The sequence below is a fragment of the Haliaeetus leucocephalus genome, unplaced genomic scaffold, assembly GCF_000737465.1.
Source record: "Haliaeetus leucocephalus isolate CR32 unplaced genomic scaffold, Haliaeetus_leucocephalus-4.0 Scaffold555, whole genome shotgun sequence".
In the NCBI taxonomy this organism is placed as follows: domain Eukaryota; kingdom Metazoa; phylum Chordata; class Aves; order Accipitriformes; family Accipitridae; genus Haliaeetus; species Haliaeetus leucocephalus.
Window position 1 is genome coordinate 9,410,182 of NW_010972991.1, and position 23,656 is coordinate 9,433,837.

A 23,656-nucleotide genomic window follows, 5' to 3' on the forward strand; every position below is an offset into this window, starting at 1 on the left:
CCCCCCCCCCAACTATCAGCAGCTTTGGAAAAGTCTTCCCTGAGGCAGCCTGTGTTTCTTTTAAGCAGTCACCTCTTTTCAATAAAAAGGTAATGGGCATGTATGTAATCGTTAGCAGCCTCTCCATTTTTTTCTCTTTTGTATCCTGAAGGAGCCCAATATAAAGCATTGCTGAAACAGCACTAACATTGATTACTCTTGAAAGAATGATGGGCTAAGAGTCAAGCAGCATCTTGCCATGTGATTTATTTCTCTTTTAAGCCATCCAGGTGATGCTTATGCTACCATGTTACCAGAAATCTGGATCATTTGCTCCCTGTAATGCATGGTAAATCAATGCTGTAACCCAGAAGGCTTTCCTTGTCCATCCCTTACCACCCTCCTCCCTCCTAATACAATCTGTATTGTTTGGGGGCACTGGGAAGGGAGGAGTTGCAATCCACAGGAAGCTTGCTGCTGGCAATGTTCTTCCAGGCAGTGTTAAGTCCCACTGTGCATTGTGATTTCTCTCATAACGAGCACTAGAAGGGGGCTGACAGCCAAAACCTGCCTGTTTCTGGATGCTGCTGAAGTGTGTTGGCATTTCAAAGGTGTATGCACCTATGTCTTCCTATTCACCTAGGCAAGATCCTTGAAGAAGACAGTTGGAGGGATTTTTATAGACTGCATTCCATACCAAGTGTCTTTCACCGCTAATTTCCAGCTCTTGCTGGAGCAGGGTGTGCTGGGAGTACTTTTACAGGTTGGTTAGGATATCTCCATTTTTTTTGTGAAGAAGGGAATTAGTTTGGCTACTAACAGAACAGTTTCCATTCTCACTGGGCTTTGAAAAAGTCTGTCTTGGTGGATCACATCCATCTTTTCTGTGGTCTGGAGGATAAGCGAAGTAGTCATTAGTAATTGTTTCTTTCAGGTAGGTAAATATGATCTAGAGGAGATAGATAATGATAGGTAGATATGATCTAGGAGAGAGAAATTTTTGGTGTCTTAAAGACACACTCATGTAAATATAAACTACAAAATCATATCTGTTTGAAACCTCCCATGGGAGGTTAAAAGCCCCAAAGACTCCCTTCTAGCTATGACAAAAGGAAAATCCAGGAAGGGGTAGGTATGGAGTGCACGTAGAAATAAAGAGCTCGAAAGCTAGGAAATGCCTGTGCTGACATTATTAACGTTTAAGTATTTATGTTTTGGATTGACTCAGTGGTGTAGCTGGGAAAACCAGTAGGAGGAAAGGAGTGACTTGAAGACAGTTCTCTTTTTTCCTGCCTCACCAGTGAGAGGCAGTGCCAGAACAATGGGATTTGGTTTTGCATTGCCTTCAACCAACCTACAGAATTGACTTGAACCAGGGAAGAAAGAGACTTGCAAGAAGAGCTGCAGCTAGACTTAGGGGAAAGCTCCTTAGAGTTGGTTTGGGAAATGAGGCTCTGTAGCAGCTCTCTAGGTATCACGAAGAAATTGCACATGCCTGTGCTACTAAAGTGAGACAGAAAGATGACAGATAAGAACAGCCTCAACAGACTGCTGCAGACCCCTTTTCCTTATGTGCTTTTTTCCCTATTAAAATAAAAAATGCTCTTGTTTTTGAGAAATTGGTGCTTGAAGGGGAAACCCAGGAGTTCCCCAAAATCTTCTCAGACGGTTTTCAGTGCTTTTAGAGCAAAACCACAACAGTATGCAAGGCCTAAGCAGAGAGAGGATCCCTTTTGAGAAAGAAAGGATTTTTAGCTGGAAGTCCTTCTACTGTGGTGGCCAGTGGAAACCCTGCCTCACCTCCAGAAGCTCTGCATTGTTCACCTCTTCTGTTTCCTTCCCCAGAAGGAGGTCCATGCAGGGCTTAGCTCTGGACATGATGTAGTCTAGTGATTCCTCCTCCTCTTCCTCTCATGCCATCTGCTAAAGAATTGACTATTTGGAGAGGGATGTCTGTCTCTCTTACATACTTGTAAAAGAAGTCTAGGACTAATCCCCTACAGCTACTCACAGTGAGACTGAAATTTCACTTCCCATTTTTAGTTTCACTTACTAGTTTTCTGTGGGCCAGTGACATATTTTTCTATTCTTCTACACAAAATGGCTGCAATTTGTGATAACACATGTTGCAATTCTTTACTGCTTTCCATCACTCAGTGTTGTTAATGAATTATCCTTCATAATGTTCCTTTGACTTGAAGATAGGAGATGTTTCCATCCCTAGCTTACAGAAGTAGATATTGTAGTGCTTGGATAGATGTCTTATATTTTACAAATATTTGGACGTTTTAAAAAAAATCTCAAGGAGAAAAGGCCAACTTTTTGGCCTCTGCTTTAATTCTGTACCAAGGAATTGCTGTAATTGAGGCTCAAAGTTTTCAACTAAGACTCTGGGATTTAAGGTGGTTGGATTTTCAAAAGGTGCTGTAGAAGAACCCTTTGCCTTCTCTGGCAGCTTGAGCCCATTTCCTCTGAGAGGCTTTCAAGGGTTGATCCGTAGCTGGTAGAAACTGGCAGTTCTGATTCCTTTGCCCGTTCCCCGTCCTTTGCTTCTAAGCCAAGCAAGAGTAAAATGGCAGCTTTTATTTTGGCTTTACCTTGTGTTTTGGATTTCTATTCAGGTCTGTCAAACATTGCACCACAGTATCTGAGCAAAGTTCTTTTGCGTACAGGGGAAGTTGGGACTGTTAATTACAAGTAGCACTAAAAGTAGTGCAGTTACCCAGGAACATGAATGCAAAAATTGGATAGTCACATGAAAAGGAAGTTGCCTCAGGATCCTCACACATTTGAAAATTGCTACACGTGCCAAGAAGGTTGTTAAGGCTACTCTCTATGTGAGTGCTGGAAATGTGTGAAAGTGATTAAACTACTGCCATAGGTCTAAATGTGCATTTCTGTGGTATGGTTTGCATTTGTTTTATTTTTTTCTCTGGCTGCTTTCCTTATTCCACTGTCATTAGTCCATACCTCGTTATATGCTCCTAGAGAGTACGTCCCTTTTGCTTGTTAGGATGGTGTAGGTGGTATTTTGCAGTGGTACAAAGTGCTGGAGGAGAGATAATCAGCTTGGTAAGTCATTACTCTGTGCAGAGACTGACTTGCTGTGCGCTGCTTACTTATCCCACGTTGTTTAGGACCTAGAATGTTGTAGTAATTGAAAATGTAATAGAAAAACTTTAACTTGCTTGCCTAGAAAAGAAAAAAAGGTATGGCTGCATGATGAAAACATGGGATATATTGTCCTACCCTAAGTAAGAGCTGTAAGTTGAGGGTCTTGGATGCTGTAGTGAATCCAGTAGAGCACAGTTCAGTACAGTAGCCTACACTAAATAGCCTTATACAGTGCTGCATTGCCTCTCATTTTCTTTCTCAAATATCTCACCCTGAATCCATGTCAAGATACAGACAGTTCTTTTGCCGTGATGTGACATAGCTCTGGTTACCACGTGGCACTTCTTAGTACTTTCTGATAAATGTTTGTAATATTGGGTTCTTCTTTCCTAAGCAGTGTTTTTTCTTTCTCATATTTTTTTCCCAGCTATCCATTGCAATCTGAATCCAAATGGTATTGATCACCCTGTCCCCACAGAAGGTATTAATCTGCAACTTGAAGGTGAAGGAGTTGAATCACCCTCTGTTAAGAGCACTAGTACTCCAAAAGGGCCTGAGTCAAAAGAGACACCCAAGAGACAAGTGGAACCAGAAATATCTAAGGTAGGTAGGACTGGGTTCTTATTTATTTTGGTGAGTCTTAAAAATCCAGGCTTCTTGAAGTCCTGGCTACTGCTTAAAAAGCACTTATCATCCTGTTAAAGACATACAAAGGTGCAAAAGTAACAGTCTAAGGAAGTGGGTGTTAGAGAAGCAAGGTACTGTCGTGGATTTTTAGCCCACACACAACTTAGACATCACACTACTTTATTTTTCTCTAGATGAAGATAATTAAAATAATGGAATCTCTCTTTTTCAGGCACTGTGGAGACTTTTTTTCCAAATGACTTGGGTAACAACCAGAATGGGAGTAGATACATTTTCCTTGAGTCTTTTTTTGTTTGCTTGTTTATTTTTTCCTGGAACAGGTAAACAAAGAGAAAGGTTCTATGCCTACAGGAATATATGGATTTTTATACAGGGTGACTGAGTTTAATAAACTGTTAACTAATTTTAGGTAAAATACCAGGTCAGTTCTTCCGTGTCTGGTATGTCATTGAATAAATATACTTCTGAGGTGAATTCCTAAAGACAAATGAAGTGTCTCTTCTCATTCATAAGCTGTTGTTTCTTGTTTGCGTGCAGCAGACGTGATTACCAAGTGCACGTGAATGTGTGTGCTCCATACACTTTGGGTATAGGACAATAATTTCTCATATTAGATAGGTTTTTACTAGAATGAAAAATAAGAGAATGTTTAAAAAAAATGGGAGAGATTCTTTAAAAGCGTTATCAGTCTTTTTGATCTTTAAAGGCCTAAATCCAGGGTTTTGGGGGTGAGTTCTGCAGATTGGAAAATTGAGTTTTTACTGAATCTGACACTTTGGGAGTTAATAGAGCAAATAAAATGAGTGTCCCGGTTTTTTTTTTTTTTTTAAAGGTCCATAAAACGCAGTAACAATTAATTCAATGACTGAAAGAAGAGTATTTCCTACTGTCATCAGTACAATAAATCTAACAAATAATATGCCTACAGTTGTGATGTATTTCACTTTTAGAATAAAATAGCATTAAACGTTTTGAGCAGTAGCCTTGACAATAAAGGCTTGGTATGAATTCTCCGTTCTGATTTTTACCTAAAATAACTAGTTTTAAATGAGTACAATTTAAACTTATTTCATTCTGTCTTAAGTAATTGAATTAGATCCAGTACAAGTTGGCAGTGATCAAAATCACTGCTACCTGCACTCTGTTTTGTGGCCAATTATTAAGCACGTTGCTGATTTCTCTTGAACCCTTGGAGAACAGGTTTGTACTTGTTGCTCTGAATCATCCATTTGGTAACAAGACCACCACATTTTGGATGGCCTTTGAGACAAAGCTCAGCTAATAATGCATTTACCCAGCTTTTTTCAGACAAAGGCAAGCTAACTCTGCCTGTGTTTCAACATGACCAGATGAAAATCTGCCCTGTATTGAAAGCTAAGGAGGTATGCTAAGCTCAGAGGACATCTTACAAGCTTGGATGTGAAGAAGCTAAATGACGCAATGGGGCTTCCAGTTGAGAATGGGCTCATGTGTAGTTGACATGGAACACAGGCAGATCAACCTTGTATTTGCTTGCAAAATACTCATCCTAGTGGAAAATCAGGATGAAATATATCAGTGATTTAATGTAATGGAGCCTCTTTCCACTGTCTGAGCTGTACTTGTTGGATTGATGAATAGAAAACCGTTTCCAAAGGCTGTCCCTGCTGGAGTTAGCTGGGGAGGAGGGGAAGCGTAGTGCTCTCAAAGTAGTGAAATCAACTGTTGGTTTCCTACATCTGACTGCAGGAGCTTTATTTAGAAGCTTGGGCATGCTTCAGATTTAAAAACAAACAAAACCACCAAACAAAACTAAACATTTTGGTTGATGGAATAAGCTTGGCGTAATAGCATCAAGCTAATGAAGTGGACTGTTTTTCTGAATGTATTGCTACCTTGTTAGTAACTTTGTTTTTTATGTGTTGTATTAACTCAGTGATGTTTTTCATCTGGATTCATATGTTATAGCCTGAGGTGGCCTGTCTTTTCTGGCTTGCACTGCCTTAAATTTAAAAGTCGTGTTGCTTTATCCTTTGAAATGTGAATATAGAGTTGGGTTTGTAACTTGTGTGGCTTTAAGAGTTGAATTAAGCTGTCATTATGAAACTTCACCCATGCAATCATATCTGTACAGTGGAAAGATGAGCGGGAATAGAGGAAAATATTGTAAATAAAACATTGTGGGCAGATCCATTTGTTTTACATTTCCTCATTGCTCAGTTGTTTTTAAAAAGGTTTCTTTGCAATCCTATGTATTCAAATAATATTAACACATACCTCTAGTGAGACTTACATTGCACAAAGCAATGCAATGTATTGAATGCATTTTAAGATGCCTTATAGATCATCTTCTCTGCTTGCAGCTTTCTAATTTGTTTTCATTGGAACCAATTCTAGCACTTTAAACCCCTGGCTGCTTTAAGGTTTTGCTGTCCAAAGAAACAAACAAAATCTCTAATGATGTGTGTCCTCCTTTTTCCATCCTCAGCTATGGACTTGCAGAACAGTAGTAACTTATGGGCTACAGATAGGAGCTGCATAAAAAGGAACTTTAAATCTGTAATCCAAATAGGGAAGTACAGGTGCTTGTTTCTATATTTGGGATGCAGCAGAAAGTGTAGCATGAGTGAAGGATCACTCATTTCGAAGTTCCTCATTAGTATGGAATCTAATTTTTATAGGCTGACTGAGGTAGAATTCTAACGGAAAATGGAACAATGATCTTAGTCTCCCTCAGCTGGTACCTTAAGGAACCACCTTGTTACAAATGTGAGCAAGTCCAGAAAAGGCCAATATTATTCATATCTAATCTGATATGCATAATCCAGTGAGACTCTGATAATGTACAGGATATAATACAAATTAAGAAAATTATATAAAGTGTAAAAATACTTACCTTTTTTGTTTTATATATTTATTTTAAAGTGTGTATTTATGTATATCAATACACACACTTTCTTGGTCAGTAATTGATTTTTCAGTATTCATGGGATATAAAAAAATGCAGGCAGTTGAGTGGACACTTTTACAGAGCAAAAAACTTAACTGGAGAGAGCAAGGGTAGTTTTTAATAGAATTTTTTTTATATATATTATTTCTTTAACCAACACCTCATCTAACCTCTGTTGTGTGTGTTTTCTGGAATTCTTATATTTTCTAATTAAAATGCTACTTCTGGCTCTTATGTCTGGTCTGTTTGGTTTTAATATCATAGTTATCTCTAGATAAACACAATCAGTGAGGACATTTGGAATTACAGACTAGAGTTCTGTTAAAAAAAATTAAAAGTTTTACTATACTTTTGAGGTCCTGTACTTCCCTGAGTATAGGCTTTAGCAGAAGGTGACTTTCTTAACAAGATTCAGAAAATCATCTCTTACGGAAATATTAACTTTTATCAAGGCTTCCCACATGTTGCAGTCATAAAGCCCTGTTCATTGTTGAGTGTGAGACCCAAATTTGGTCTGTCACTTATTAGAAGAAGATTATTTATTCAGGGAATTTTGATTCCGAAGTAAGGTGTGCATATCTGGTGACACACTTTGTCCCATTATGTGGTAGCAGCAGTAGCAAATAATAAAGGCTTTTTAATGGCAACCACTAGTTAGACCTTTTATCTTGTGTTAGCAATGGCAGGTTTTTTATCTGACTTGGAGACAAATTAACAGTCCTTTAAAATGTTCATGAAAACTATGAAAAGAAACTGGTAATGTAAGTGAGAAGCTTTTTTATCTTGCCTTCTGTTGATAAGTGCTATACAGAGACCAGTAGACTATACTTTTTATTGGAGTGTAGCTCATTAATTCTTTTGGTTTCTTTTGCTGTCTTAAAGAACCCACTTTTTTTCAAAATGACATTGAACAACACTGAAGGACTGACTGAACTCAGTCACAAGAGGATGAGAATTTATCTCAGCTTACTGGGCCCAGTTGAGGACTAACTGGGGTTGGAAGCAGCTGCTCTGGCTTCCAGGGGAGTTCTGCTCTGCTGGGGAAGTATTTGGGGTGTGTGTGTGTCAAGTGCGTGATGAAATGACCAAGCACAAAAGAGTGAGGCTTCTGAATAATAGGGGTGTCATAGAATTCTTTTTAGAAATGTAAAAGTGTTTTGTCAGTTATTTAAAAAAAAAAAAAAAAAAAAAAGTCCTGCTACTGTTCTCTAACGAGAGACTAGAAAAAGTAATTTTCTAGAAGAATTCTTCAGATTTTTTAATCAGTGGCTTCTGCTTCACAGTGTTTATCCTTTTTGGTCAAGCTTATAAAATGGATTGGATGAGAAAGACAGTATTTGCCAAGCAGTGGTCCTGGCACTGAGTATGATGGAACATAAGCATTCATCAGCATAGCTGCTTGGTATGCTAAGACCATTTTATGCCCTCCCCTCCCTGCTTTTTTTTTTTTTTTTTTTGCAATTGGTTGAGAAACACCAATGGCCACTGAACTGGGGCAATGAGGTTTTAGCATTTGCTTTGTCTTCCAATTATCCCCCGCTTGTGAAACTTCTGGTGGCCGCAGGATATGTGAACAAGAACCCAGACTGGACTGGCTGAGGTTAACAAATGTTTTGCCTGTTGAAGTGAAGGTTCAGCAGAACCCCAGCTGGGCTGTTCCACTCCTCCAGGTTTTGCTTTAAAATTGTGTGGCAGAGTGGGAGGGTGTTTGAATTGCAGACCTCCACGTGTATCCCAGTGGAGGTGCAGCCCCTGGATGTACTGAACTGAACTGTTACTTTACGGACAGAAAGTTTGCTTTCCTTAGTTGATTTTTGTGGAGTCGTTGTTAACAAATTGCCAATGTCCGCATCAGATCACTACAATGAAAGCCGGTAGATACAGTGTGAGTGTGATTTTTTTTTTTTTTTTTTTTTAAATCTTTTTTTTCTCTCCCCACTCTTTGACCGCAGTAGTGACAAAACATCACTCACTGCATTGGGTCTTTTTTATAACTACCAAAAATAGGTATGGAATCTGAGTGTACAGTATTTCTGAAGTGGATTTAAAAATATTTGGTAAATGTTAATATCAGATAGCTGAAATAATTACACTTCAGGGCAATGTGCCTTTCTAATATCTCATTCTGTGATTATTAGTAATGCACAATAATTAGTATGCTTGCTTCTGTCTTTGTTTTCAGTAGACTTCTTTTATGTGTTGCGTAGTTAGAAATATGTATGTTTTCTTCCTTTCAGGTGTCTAAATTGGGGGCTGAAATGTTTGATGTGTATGTATCTTTTCCTCTCTCAGCCTGTCATTCATGATTGTGACCTCTGGCTGAAGTCTGAAGTTTCAGAACCATGTGGTGAACAAATGTTCTAGACTGAGTGGTGAAACAGGAGTGCTGGGTGACCCTGTACATTTCAAGCAGCTGCAGCTGACGTTTTGTTTATCACTCTGGGGTTTTGCCGGTGTGAATGAAGTGCTGGAGTAACCCTACCTGGAGTGCAGAATATAGCTGCTTGGTTCCGAATTTACATTGTCATGAGCCAGGAAAACAAGAAACATCTTCCGCTGTTGGGGTCTTGGAAGCCAGCTTATCATAGGAGGACAAATGCCTGATTCAGAATCCAAGTGTATTCTTGCTGTAGCATGTTTTTCCCCATTGCTATATCATCCATTCTTGTTATATATAGTGTAATATGAAGGCCCGCATTTTTGCAGCGAGGTTTCTACATTTGGCATAAAAGATGTGGCTTCTCCTGTTCATCCTGTTTGCCATGACTGCATGCCTGGGCATTCCAAAATATCATCTGCCCTGACTGACAGCGGCCACATGTTAGCGGGAGATCTTGCCTGAGTTAGTTTGTTGTGCTCTGCCCAGGACAGTGAGGGGAAAAGAAAGGCACCTGCAAAGGACCATTGTTAATTTCCTTCTCCTTCATCCTCCATCACAAGGTGGGATTATTTTCCTACTGCTTCTCTTCTTTCTCCCCATAAGAAGTCAAAATAATTAGCTCAGACTAATATTTAGTTCTTTAGATGGGTATAAGTAGAACAGATAGAGTTTACTCGCAAAGATCACTATTGATTGACCTTCCAAACAATTTAAAGGTATCCTGTATGAAATTCATCTGTACAAGCATGCTCTATCTATGACTTCAGTCCATCAGGTGATAATAGCAAGAGAAATTTCTGTTTGTCAGGCTTTTTACAGTTGGATTTTCACCAAAACGTCAACTGCGAAAATGTTCGCAGTGGTTCCATGCACACAGTGCATGCGTGTGAAGGACAGCAAGGTGTTGGCCTGTGGGAAACGGTGCAGTCTGTGACCCTGCGGTGTGTTAGGGGCTGCACAAATGCACAGCAAAGTGGCGGTTTCTGCTGCAGGGAGCAAATGCAGTCCTCGTATAGGGCAGGCGAGAGCAGATGGTTACAAAGAGGCAGCTGAGGGAGCATAAGGAGGGAAATGTAGTCTGATCTGGCTCCTGTTGTCCTGTGAAAGCTATCAATGTGAAATTTGTGTTCTTTCCCATTACGCTAGCGTGAAAAGGAGCAGCAATTGCAGTATGTATTAGCAAGCATAAGCAGTAAAAAGCCATGGTAGTACTCTAGAAATAAGTGGGATGTCTAATGCTATAGATGCACGTAGACACAGACGCGTTATTTAAAAGGAGAACTTCTATTCAGGGAAAAAGAAATACGGATAAAAAGATGAAGTGGCTTTTAGAGGAAAAAGCAATTCCATACAGTGTGTGGATGCATAATGTACTTACGGTGCCAGTTCTGCTGCTTGCCTCGTGAAGCTGCTCCACAAAGCTATCCAAACCCTCTGCTTTCACTTTGAAGCTACTTTAAGGGCTTCGTAGAGATTGCTTCAAAAATAAAGCAGTATTTTAATGACACAGCTGCCTTGATAGGGAAGGAAAAGTATAGAATCGCCCAGTAAAGAAAATAATAGCATTGTGATTAGAGGGATTACAAAATGTATTATAGAACCAATTTAGCATTTAAAATGGGAAAGCAGTTTAATGCTCCACTGCTGGCACTGCATGTTCTGCAAATAGTGCATCTCATCTGAGTTATAACAATAATTTCATTAATCTGTCACATGTGTTTGCTGGACACTTCTGACAAAACTGATTTGCGGTTGCTGTAGTCCACCTTTCTCTCTACAAGTGGGAACTTGTTTCTTTTCCATTTTGAAAAATATCATAATTGCTGAGCACTGGGAGTGTGTCACAATCACAAAAGGGTTGTGGAACTGTAATAGCCTTGATAATGTCTGAAGGGTGTTTCTTGTGTTATCAACCTGTCAAGCTTTCCCCTCAGTGCAGAGGTGCGCTAAGGAGGGAAGGGATTTCATTAGGAGAGTCTGGAAAAAGGTGGCCTGGGGCAGAGTGCAGTCTGTCTTCCCCTTAGTTACCATGGGTGGAACTGAGCTTGCTGATGAGGGCAACTTAAATTAAGCGTCTATGTGTAAGCTAGATGTCTAAACTCCTATTACATTTGGTGGAGATCTAGTCAGCATGCTCAGAGGAGTGTGGAGAGGGATCAGACTCCATCAGAAGTGAGCACTGCTCAGCTGAATCTGTCTATCATTTGGGGACTGCATTGACGCTTGAGTTTAGGTATTCGGATCTCAAACTCAGTTCTGTCCTCTGCTTTACTAGCTAACCAGCCTCTGCGTTTGACATTGAAATCATTATTAATGTCTGATGGAGGTGAAACCTTGTGTTAAGAGACTGTATTTCAGAAGCTGCATTTACCTCGAAAATCATACTTTGAACACTTAGGCTAGACTAATGCCATGTGTGTTCAAGATGATCTGGCAAGCAAATACTGCTTAATCTGAAAAAAAGTCTGTCTTTTGGATTAAAAGGATATGATTGGAGTGTGTGTGTGTGTGTTTCATTTTTCCCCTTTAATTGGTCTTGGATTTCAGATGCCTGTTGCTCTTCACTAGAAGTGAAGATCTTGCTCTGTGGCTCAGTTTTTCCAGCTGTGGAAGAATGATGATAATTAGGACCAGTTAAAACTGTTCTTTCAGTAGAAAACTGAGATTTTGAATAAATTTCCTACCAAAATTTTGTCTTTTGCATGTGTATGTGTGTAAAATTGATTGTCCAAAAGCTCTGCAATGTGTCCCTGAAAACTGGAGAATACTGTCTTGGTCAGGCTGCCTGAGAATAACAAATGCAGCAGCACGTTTGCCCCCTGTTCCCGTTCCTCTCTGTGGGACAGATTCTCCAGCTGTTTTCCGTGGTGCGTAGTGGTGAAGGCTTCCACTGGTGCTTTGTCTGTGTCATGCCTCTGGTTTTGATTCCAAGTGTTTGGTGGATGTGGACTAGAGTGTGGTGTTTGGTTGTGAGGGATATCTTGTCTCATTTGGGGTCTTTAGGCGCAGCAAAAATGCCAACAAGAATGACCTCTGAAATCAAGGAGGCTTTTCAGTATGCTTTCATTTTGCACTTTGCAAATACTAGTTCTTTTTAGCTATTTCTGGATGTGGACTTCAGTCAGAAGTGTTTGTTTTATCTCTTTTCCACAGTCAGCTGCAGATTACTGTGTAGCTGATGTGCCACTGCAGGGAGCAGGGAAACAACTCTCAAATGTTAAAGAAGGCATTTTCTGTGATGCTGTGTATTATCAGTGGGGCAAGCAGAAGGTAAGGAGAATGTTGTGTTTAATGGGAGACAATTCTTCCCTTACCATCCTTAATTTGTTTGACCAACTGATTTTTAAGTAGCGTGGGCTTTCCTTGGCTGTGATGCCATTAAGTGAAACTTAATAGTGATTCAGCCTGGGGTGGCTTTAAGTTCCTACTTCTAGTATTTCTGTGCTTCTAGTTATGTTGATGGGGTACTTTTATATTGTCATTAACCACTCTGGGCATTTGCAGGGTTAGTTCAAAACTAAAAATGATATCCAAGTATGACAGACTCTTAAACTAAAAAGAGTGTTGTAAGTTTGCAATGGGAGAGCAGAGGGTGGGAGAAAGCAGTACAACAGGATGTTTCTTTGAATTTGGGAGGTGTCAATATTAATGTGGAACTGAGGCCTTCGGCACTTGGAAGAGACAAATGCTGTTGGCGATAGTGGCATCAAACATCGCAAGTAATTTCCCTTTAAGAGATTAGGGAATGTGAATCCAATTCCTTCAACGAATCCACAGTTTAAGAAGAGAAAAGAGATTACCTTCTGTTCTTAGGCTATTTACTTATTTTAGCTTTTGAACTGTGTCTCATTCTGTTCATGCAAACTTGTGATGTTTTCCTGTTCTCCTAAGTATACCAGCTGTCAGCCCTGGTCTGCCAGCCCTGTGAGACCCTACAGACAGACACATAGCCGTCTTCTGCCCACCAGTTCAGTCTTCGCTTCACCTGCCAAACTGATCTTGTTAACCCTAGAGCCTGTATCTTTTCATCTACCCCTCCCCCCTACAGAGAGCAAAGAGTTCACTAGAGTCAAAGAGTTAGCTCCAACCAGTTAAGACTGATGTAGTATTTAATCTTGCTTCTCAAACTGTTGCCTGAAATGGGAGATGCTGATCCTGGTCCCCATGGTGCAGTGCTACTAAAGCCCACCTGATTCAGATTGAATAATCAGCAGAATCTGCTTAGGGTGTCCCACCAGCCTGACTGTGAGTGTGCAGCGGGAGAAGCTCAACATAGGTTTCAGGGGACAGCCGTGCCCATCTTATGTCCCACAGCAGCTCACAGATGCGACCCTTCTCCTTGCAACCTCAAGAGCTGCAACAGTAGAAGCAGCTAGAGTGTGCAGCCTGGGCTGTTGGGGAGAGGGAGCAAGGCCACCGTTTTGGGTTGTAGGAAGCTGATAAATTGGCCATTTCTTACAAAATAAACATTTTATTTCCTGCCTACCTAGAGGTCACCACACAACTGCTAGCAGTCATTAACATGGTCTGGAGCATCAATTCTTCCATCTCCCTTACCTCCTAGTTCCTCACCCAGAGATCGTAGTTGTTACTGGTAGGGGCTGTTCTCAGAAGATGTACTCGGTAGAATGAATGTTTCTAATTTTACCAATATTTAAGAGTGAATATTGTGATGATGCATCAAACTGCACTTCTAGGGTTAAATGCATCCTTGACATGCATATCTAAAAATAGAAAACCTTCAACTCTGAACAAGGTAGAGTTACTGCGTATCTTCAGGCCTTTTTTCTATCCTTAACATAGAGAATCTCATAAGTGGGTATTATGTTCTGCCTATTTTCCTTTTGTCTCTAATGTCTGTAAGTGCATCCATCAACTAGTGATGACTTTGCTGACCTAGACACCCTCTACTTTTTTTGCCTTTTTTTTTCTTGCTTTAAACAAAAGCATGACAATAGAGTCTGTATCTAATGGTTTCAGAACTGCTATTAATTCATCTTTCATTCAAGGCTGATTGCTTTCAATCTTAGCAGTACACTTTAGATTGCAAAAGATTTTGTTGAATGTGTTTTCATTATGAAAAGGTAGATGTGACTGAACTTCAGCATGCCTATGCTGATAATGCAGTCTTTTATCAAAATAAAGCTTGTGTATAGGTTTGAAGATGTATTTTTAAATAATCAATATTCTTGTTGATTAAATAGAAAAACTTTTTCTGGAGATAAAGACTATCACAATTGTATGTTCTCCTTCAGATATAAGACTGTCTCGAACTTAATTCAGTTTTGGTGACTCAGAATTTTTGCTTTTTTTCAGGTTTGTCCTAAAGAACAAATAGCTTAATTGTCAACATTTCAGCATTAGGTGGTGATTTGTGAAGTTGATGAGGAAAACTGAGAGTGTTATTCCATGTACTGAGCTTTCCTGAAGCCTTTATTGTTGACTGTAGAAGAAGAATCTGAAGTGCTTGTTAAGGTTCATGCTTATTAAAATGTCACTACTGTTTTCTTTTTCTGTAGGGAAGGCTACTTTATGGCTTGCAAACTATAGTTAATTGTCCACTGTAACTGGTAGCAGATTATTTCGGAAAAGGTTTTTTTGCCTGAATAATTATCAGCTTTGTTTTCCATAGCTGCTGTTTCATGTTCCCTTACTGTCTGTTGAAATAATTTAGTATTGGAAGGGTTTTATTTTTAAACAGTATTTTTGAAGGGGAGGAAAAAAAATAAAGAACAGTGCCAAATGAAACGTTCAGATCAGGTAAGTGTTCGGCATGTTGATTAAACTCTCAAATTCAAATGAAGTTCAATTAGTGGTATGTGTCCATTAGTACATATTGCCCCTTCTGCTGTTTGCTGGGAGGAAAAAAGTGTAACACCTTCCCCCCTCGCTGCCCCGTTGACTTTTTCTCCCCTGCCCTGGTTTCCAGGTTCCAAAGGACACAAAAATGCTGATAAAAGCCCAAAAGAACAACAATAGGAAAGGAAGTTTGTCTTTGCTTTTGAATTCCAAAAAGAATACTGTAGAGTGTAGTCAGGTTGCGTGAACATGCCTGACGTTTGGGGGGGGGAGGAACCACACAAGAGTGCATCCTATTGTTGTGCTCTAAAATATTTTATGTAAATTGCAAGTGATTCTAAAAACACAAAATAAACTGAACAGATAACTGAACCTGAAAATTAAATTAGCTCCTCTATACATGGCACAATGATGGCGAATAAAACTATGTCATTGTTGATGAAATTCTTATTTAACACTTTTCTGCACGTTCATCATCTTCTTCTTTCCATACCCCTCTCCCATGGTTAGATTTTTGTTCTGGGTTTGTGGGTTGCCCCACCCCCACCCCTCCCTTTTTGTTTTGTTTTGTTTTGACAAACCTGTTTCCCTTCAGGATCTTACGAAGACTTCTACCAGGTTGGAGAGGGGGCAGGATGGAGTGGAAGTGCACGTGTGTCCTGGCTGAGCAGAGCTGATGGTAGAGCACCCCATTTAGTGGTGTATTTCCTGCAGCACGTTTCAGTCTCCAATCCCTACTTTCTCTCATTTTATTGAGTTGACTGCTTAGTTCTTTGACTTCAGTGAGTTGATGATCAATTTATCATCCACCTGAATTATCTCACTCTGGCTTTTATTAGTGATAGAGTACTCTGTACTAGTTGGTCAAGAGCAACCAGTGAGAACTGTCCCCTTTGGCAGTGTTTCCTTGTTAATTTGGCTTATTTTAATCACTTTGCCATGCTGGCAGTAGTTGGGGAGAGTATTGCTTTGCTGCTTTTGCTGCTGAGAGAAAAGTCTGTGGAAGTGCAGTCTAAATAGAGCTAGGGGGAGACTGAAACAGATTAGGAGGAGGAACAGGAGATACCAATTTAAAAGAGTAGTAACCTTAATAACCAGATGTGTTTTGATTTTACACCACTTCACCAGCTTTACCAAATGCTTCAGTTTGTCCTAATGCGTAAGAGATGAGAACTGGGTGATTTTACAGTGAAATAGGAGATGCAAACATTTTTTGTTCAGAGAAATGTAGCAGCCCTCTGCGTCCAGTGCTATAATTATATGAACAATAGAATGGGGAGCAGTGAAATTATCCATCTCATAGCCTGGGATATATGATTGAGCTCAAAGGATCAAAAGAAAAAGCTGAGGAAAGCATAGGCTGCAGGGATAGTACGTGGATGGTGGAGATCAGGCAAAGTAGTAGAATATCTGCAGCAAAAGGGAATTTGACTGCAGAGGATGATATATAGTGCTAAGGAAGAATAATTTCTAGGATTAGTCTGAATATCCCACTGTATTTATAAATCTTAGAATTGAGGAAAAAGTAAAAACAGAAAATTGTTGCTGCTGCATGCAAATACACTAGAAGAACAAAACTACTGTGCTGACACAAGCAAGTAGGGCTATAAAACAAGGTAGAACTTGAAACTTTCCTACCCATTAGAAAGTTCCTCTCATAATTTTATTAATGGGTATTAATCTGCCACATGTATAAACAGATTGACTACAACCTCTCCTTTAGCAAAGCTTGTATCGGTTGTTTCTCTTTTAATCCTGTTCTAAATAGATTGACAAGGATTATTGTATAAAAACAGTAAATTGAGTTTCATTGACCTTTGGAATCTGCATGAAATATAAAAATATAAGTGATGAGCTTTAGATGTGTTATTGATGTTTTAATCAGTGAAGCAACACAAAACAAAAACCATACGTGAATATTTCTTTTCTACTTTCACTTCCGCGATTAATTATCACAAGTGGTTCTTATGTTTGTTAGTGAAGGCCTTTAGGACCAGTGAATTTTCACCAATTTGTTAGAAAAGTTATTCTAATTTATTATTTTTATGCTCTCCAAACACATATATATAAATCTAGCTTTTACTGTGTTGCAACACAAATCTCACACAGTAAGTAAGTGTGATAATGCTAGCAATACTTTAAAACAATGTGCCATAATAGTTCAGTGCATTTCTACTGTGTACTAGTGACGGGTTTAGAAGTGATCAAGATGTTAAATAGCATTCCTAAGGGTTATTTCTGATTATACTAGCCAAGAGAATAGCATCAGAACCATTTGTGGATAATGATAATATTTTCTTGTCTGTCAGGCAACAGCCTTTTCTTATATGCATCTGCTAATAATTTTGTGTAGTAAAATAATAAAAGGTTATATATAGTACTGTGTTCAGAGAAATGACAGCAGGATGAAAGTGAGGAAGAAACCTCCACCTCCATGTAATCTCTTCCATAAGAACATAGAAAGATATTTCATCTCATAAAGTAAACCTTGAGGCTTTCAGTAAATCATGAGGTGATTGCTTCTCATCTAGGGGCAGTTTGAAAGTGTTCCACTTAAGTGGAAAATTCTTGTTGACTGCGAAGTTTTGGAAACATGTCCTCATAAACAGCTGGTAGTAAAATGTTAATTTATAATTGTAAAATGGTGGTATAGCAACTATTGACAAGGGGTGAGCAGTTCCACGTGGAAGAGGAGGATGGGGGGGCCTGACTGCTAGAACTGTGCTGCGGCGTCTTGGAGCGAGTGGGCTGTCTCGTGAACTGCGAGCAGGAAAACAGCCTAAATGGCATAGAAGAGACAGGGCAGGTGAGAAAGAAAATGTGGAAAGTGCTACACATCTCCAAGAGAAAGCTGAATTCCTTAAAAGCTAGATTATCTGGAAGCCCCATGCAGTGCCTTGCAAAACTGTCTGGGTCTGTCAAAATGCTGCCTGTCAGTAGATGGTGCTCTTTGTATCAGCTGTTTACTCATGCTGCCTGTGTTTGGCTGTGTTTTCATGTAAAAGGTCTGGTAACATTCTGTAACAGTTCATTTCTCTGAATTCTGATGTCTGGGAGATTATAAATGGAGGCTTTTGAGGGATTGCCAAAAAAGAAAAGTGTTGACTAGGTTCCTTTGAAACATCCTCCATATTTGAATTTTTTTTTCAACTTCTTTTGCTTGTGAATGTGTATTGTTTTGAATTTGGACAAATTCAGAAGCTTCCAGCATAAAAACCTTGAATAAACATTGTGGATTGGAGTATGTAGAGTGGACTAATTCAGTTTGGCAACTGGCCTGTAAGACACTGCAATAATGTGGTCTAAAATAAAACTGCAAAGCAAGTTTGGCAAGTCATTTGCAGTTCTAAAGTTTTCTTTCGCGTATCAACTTTGCAGTTTTACCTGCTGTTTCTGGATAGATAGGAATTAGTTTATTTTTAACTGTAATTCTTCTTAGAAAGGACTTAAATTTATCAATGCAATTGCGAGTTTTACCTGGAGTCACTTATTCATCCTAATAGTTGGATTAATATAAAAAGCTGCATAAAAATGATTTGTTATTAATATGATTGAAGTATTATTGGACCTGCCTGCATTTTTTTATTATTCAGAAAATGTGCCAGCTCCGGAGGAAAAAAGTTAAATGTATTAATTGTGTAAAAAATATCACTTGCCAAAGGCTGCTGTTGAGATGAAAGCCCAGATCTGGGCAGCAGACCAGCATGGCAGTCCTGATGTGGAATTTGAGATGCTTAAAGTTATGAGTGTCTTTATGCAGTGGTCTGTGTATAGAACATCAGCTACTTAAACAAGAGTTAAATTTTGGCTTGTGAGATGAATTTGTCCCTGGAGTGAATCTTGAAAACTGCCTGCTGTTCACTGCCTGACACTACTGGTCTTTCTGCAAACAGAAACTGAAGGATTAGTGTGAATTTTTCATGTAATCTTAAACTGCAAGCAAATGATCCAAGAAAGAGAAGGGAACTGAGTTCCTTTCAGAAATGTAATTAAAATATTTCTAGTTCTTATTCAGGGCCAGTTTGTCTTCCCAGCACTTTGATTTAGATATCCCTTCATAGATCTCTCTCCAGAAAGTATATATATTATATGTACTCAACTCATTACAGCAGATTAATATTGTTCCTCATAATGTTTAATTTACCTTCTCTCAGCCTGTCTTTCATATTCATCTCCTTACGACTCAAGCTCTTTATGTTGAGGTCAGGTGGGCATAATATTTTTGTTGAAAATCTCAACTCCACATTTCTAGGGACATCTTAACAGCTGCCTTCCCCAGGAAGATGTTGCTGGGACATTTTGGGCTGGATTTACAAATGGTGCCTGGAACCGAAGATGCAAATCCTCACTTGACTGGCATTCCTCCCCTGCTTAGCTTCCCTGTGGTGCCTGCTGGGATGTTCCTGGGAAAGTCCCATTTTCCCATCAATGGCCTCTTCTAGGAGATATGTTCAGAGCGTGGCAACAATATTAACCTCTGCCTTCCTGCCCCTGCCTTGAATCTGTTGAATCTTGTCTGCCGAGTCCCATCAATGTGGGCTTTATAGCTCCAAATCTTCAGGTTTTTGAGCAGAGACAGTGCTGCTGCCACATCCTTCTGTTTCCTTTTAAAATAAGGACAAGCTTCTGACCTTTCTTTTGCTTTCAAGTTTATTTGCTGCACTACAGGAAGAGATGCTTGCTGTGAGTGAGAAGAGATGTCTCCCTTTGGCCTGGGCTGGCCTTGATGTAAATAGGGGACTTGTACTCTGTGGCTTTTTCTGTATCTTCTTGTTGGGTAACTTAGGCTGCTTCCTAGCCAGGAGGGGCCTGGCCATCATGAATCTCAGTTTGAGGCTTTTTGCTTTCTCTAATAAAGGGGATGAAAGGGCATTGTAGTGCTTACGCTCTTTTTATTAATGTAGGACTTCACAGGGATGATAAGACAATACAGGAATTCCCTTATTAGGGAGAGAAGACTAGTTTCTCAAAAGCAATTAGCAAGAATTTGCATTGACAGAAGTGCCCTGCTTGTTTCGAAAAATAAGTAGTGTATCTGCCTTCTAGATATTTGAGAAATCTGTTATGACCTTCTACACAGGCATTGCAATGCTATTGAATGAATCAGATGGCTGGGCTAATCTGCCTCTTCTGTCGGCATTTGCCTTTGCTGGAAGTGGAAGCAATGTCTTATTGGGACGCAAGAGGTTGACCTGTCAGCTGAGGCTTAGAGACCTTTTCTTATTCATAGTCATGTACACATCTGGCCTATAAAGTTGTTCTCCTCAAAATGTATTTTGCTCAAGAGAATATAGTTAAGAGTCAACTGGCAAAGATATCTAGAAAACTTTGATTGCTGTTGGGGTATAAAATGCCTTGGCTGCTGCACTTGCCTTCTGCATATGAATGAGCCTATCCATAAAGACTGAAAGTTGGCATAGAAAGGTTATACTACTTCTTACAGTACAAGCCTCTTAATTGGTACATCTGCTGGAAACAAAGGTGCCAAAAATGTGATTCACTCAGAAGGAGTAAACCTTGTAAGAAAGCAACCTGTCATTATTTAACAGGGATTAAGATCCTCTCAGGATGTTAGATGTTCTCCTTGTACAAATGTACTGTTGTTGAGCTAATGGAGGAACTAACCTCACTACCTGCTAACACTGAAGTAACGGTTTCTTTTATAGCTCTTCTCATATAGAAATGCTTCACTGTGTCTTTACAAAAAAATGGACTGTACCCTTCACCTCTGACATACAGCAGCTATTAAAAACCACAGCTACTTCTCAAACCCTAGGTTGTGACATGTTGAGTATCTTCTCGACAGAATACTGTAGTTACCAGAGTACTGCTCTGTACAACCTCTTTTTTTTCCCCATTAAATAAAGACTTATTTGTATTATAGTAGTATTCCTAGTAAAGAAAATTAATTTTTATGAGACTTAGAAAATTCTATCATTAAGCCACATGTCGTAATTTTTAATTGACACATTTTAGTTCACATCCATGTTAGTATGGATAACGTGAATATGAAACGGGTACATTTAAAACAGTCATGGTCCTGTCTAGTTCTTCTCATTTCAAGGCAGCCTGTTTTGTGACTCTTATTGCTAACCACTGATAATTGAGCTGTTTTTGAAAGAATCCAATTATGTGACTGAAGAATTGCAGATAAGGCATCACCAAATATATGTGCTTATGAGTCAGAAATATTCTCATGATCCACAAAACAAATGTAGGCTGACCAACATTCTTTACCCCTTATTATTGAATTTGCAAGTATAAAATCAAAACTTTGTGCTGTCCTTCAGATCTTGAAATTTTTAGCTCTTGTCTTTTGCTGTTTGTTGTTCTGTAGTTAAAGAGCAACAAAATTTCAGTGTATTATTAATATTGATATTTTTGTGCAAATTAAACATTTTTCCAGTCTAGTTTGGCCAGTGGATTTTGTTGCTGCTACAGGCTGTATTTTAGCTAAATTCTTCTATATGACCATCTTTAAATAACTATGCGAGAAATTCCAAGAAAATAAGTGGACCTACTTATATGCATGGTTTGTATTTATTTTAATGGCATTCCTGATAAGCAGTCTCAGTTTAGTTCAACTGTAGATGTAACTGACTAAGATGCAACTTGCAGAGGTGCCAGGATTGGTTTAAAAAAAAGAAAAAGTGGGAATGGAGACTCCTTTGTAATTGTTGGTTTTGTAGTATAGGTAGGTTTTGGGTGATGTTATTTTTAAATTTTTATTTTATTCTAGAGCTGGATAAAATATTTTTGACAAATACCGAACTTCTTCAAAAGTGGAATTTCAGTTGCTCTGACAGTATTTCTGAGTTCAGGACAAACTGTTGGAAAAGGGGAAGCTACACGTCATCACTGTCTTATTAGATATTCCTGTTTTCTTTCCTATGTGTACCTGAACGGATTTGAACTTACAGCTTTCACTGAGATGGGGCACTTTCCTGTGCCTACTACTAGTCTGAACGGAGTATTCCGTGATGAAGGCTCATGCCATAAGGCGTCTTCGCAGTGGGTGTAGTATTTAGTCCTTAAGACAGGATAAAAGATGAGCTAACCTGCAAGTTACGTGTGCTATGTCGAGGGTGAATGTCTTGAATTTTTATTCTTGCTGTAGGGGATGGTTAAGTGCAATGAAGAACATGTGCTTGTAATAAAATTTAGTTAATTACTTGTTATAAGTTGCTGTTAATACAGGGCTGTTGAATTGAAATTAATTCTGTTTCTTCCTTGACTCAATAGTGGTAACAAGCAGGCTAGAGAAGTTCAAGGAGGAACCTCTTACCTTCATAGCTGCGCAAGGCATGCTAGTGGGGCATCTGCTGTGCGAACAGAAACTGTTTGCTCTCCAGATCTATGCAGGATACAGAGTAGGTTTCTGTTTGTAAAAGCAGGACGATTTGTATTTACTTGTGAAGACTGTAATCTGTGATATAAGGTAGTGATGGTTAGAGCCCGGACTTGGACAAGTTTGAATTGTCTCAGGTAGAGAAGGGGAATCAAAGCCACATCAGTGAAGAAGTATCAAACAATTGATGTATTTTGTGAAGTAGGAACCCTCACCCTGACAGAGCAAGTCTCCCTCTCTGCGTTTTCTCTGCAAATATCCAAAAGCAAATATTTAATTTTTAGACTGGAAGGAATCTTTTGCACTGAGTGAAATGGATCTTCAGTTTGGCAAGATTAAAAATGTAGTGTTTTTAGATGACGTGAATTTTAAAACATTACACTCTTTGATTTGGATTTGGCTGTCAAAACCTAAAATTGATTGTGTTTCTGGTCCTACTTGTGATTTTATTTTAAGCATTGTTGGCCTGTCTGTCCTGGTTGCAGCTTTCAGGATTTTTGATAGCAATTAAAATGATGTCAGGCAACCTTCTTGACAATGCTGAGGAGTGCTCTGTCTTCTCCTTTCTCGTCCTGACAATTCAGTTCTTCACAGTTTGCTGATAGTGCCACTGCCATTTATATCAACACTGGCATCTGCCAGTCATGATTCTTGCTTTAAGAGTGTGATATCTCATTGAACGAGAGTACTCTAATGGGAAACGTGTCACCTTGTTTATCCTTGCTTGTTGTTTTGATGCTGTCTTTATCCCAATCAGGATAATGCTCAGTGATACTTTTTTTGACAGCTTTATCCTTTCCTGTTGATGGTTATACTTGTGACAGCCTTAAGAGGGAGTTAACTCCTTCTAATAACTTCTTACTTTCCAGATCAATCTCATTATTTTTCATAACTTGTTTCCTTTTCCCCCCTTTGCAGTCTGTTTGTAGTACACCTAAGCTTGTGGCACCGGTACGGAAGGTACTGGATTGGGTCAATCCCGGTGTTGCTTGAAAGCCAGATAAAACCTCCCTCTTTGTTCATTGGTCTTTGAACAAGTGGTGGTTCTATGCTGACTTGGGACCCGGGACTAGAAGTTTCTGCTTGTGCAGAGCTGGCTTTAAGCATTGCCAGAACAGTCTCTTGGTAGGGACAGCAATTTACAGCAGTCTGCTGGAGGCAACAAAAAGAAGCCAGTGGCTGACGTGGCCCCTGGGGTTGTGAAAAGGTGAAGACACTCTGTAAGTGAGAGAGGGGGGAGGCTATGGACCACTGCTGCTAATATAGGAGGGAGGCCCTTGTAGAAGTGGTGTTTGTTCTCTCCTTTTCCCCCAGAAAGTGGGGGATAGGAATAGCAAATAGCAAATCTACTTTACAGGACCTTTTCTACTTCTCCCGCACCTTCCATGGCTTCCCTGCCAGTCTCCAGTCTTTCCCCTACCTGGTCCTTCCTGGAAAGGGCTGAGCTGTCTCTGTTCAC

The 23,656-nt window shown here is 39.4% G+C and overlaps 1 protein-coding gene across 1 annotated transcript in view; it reads left to right on the plus strand.

Moving 5' to 3' along the window:
- Positions 1-23,656, plus strand: part of SAMD12 (sterile alpha motif domain containing 12) — a 169,749-nt gene that overhangs the window by 14,600 nt on the left and 131,493 nt on the right. Inside the window, exon 3 of the mRNA XM_010577125.1 lies at positions 3,521-3,696. Coding sequence (XP_010575427.1) covers positions 3,521-3,696 — 176 coding nt within the window. The remainder of the gene's footprint in view (positions 1-3,520; positions 3,697-23,656) is intronic.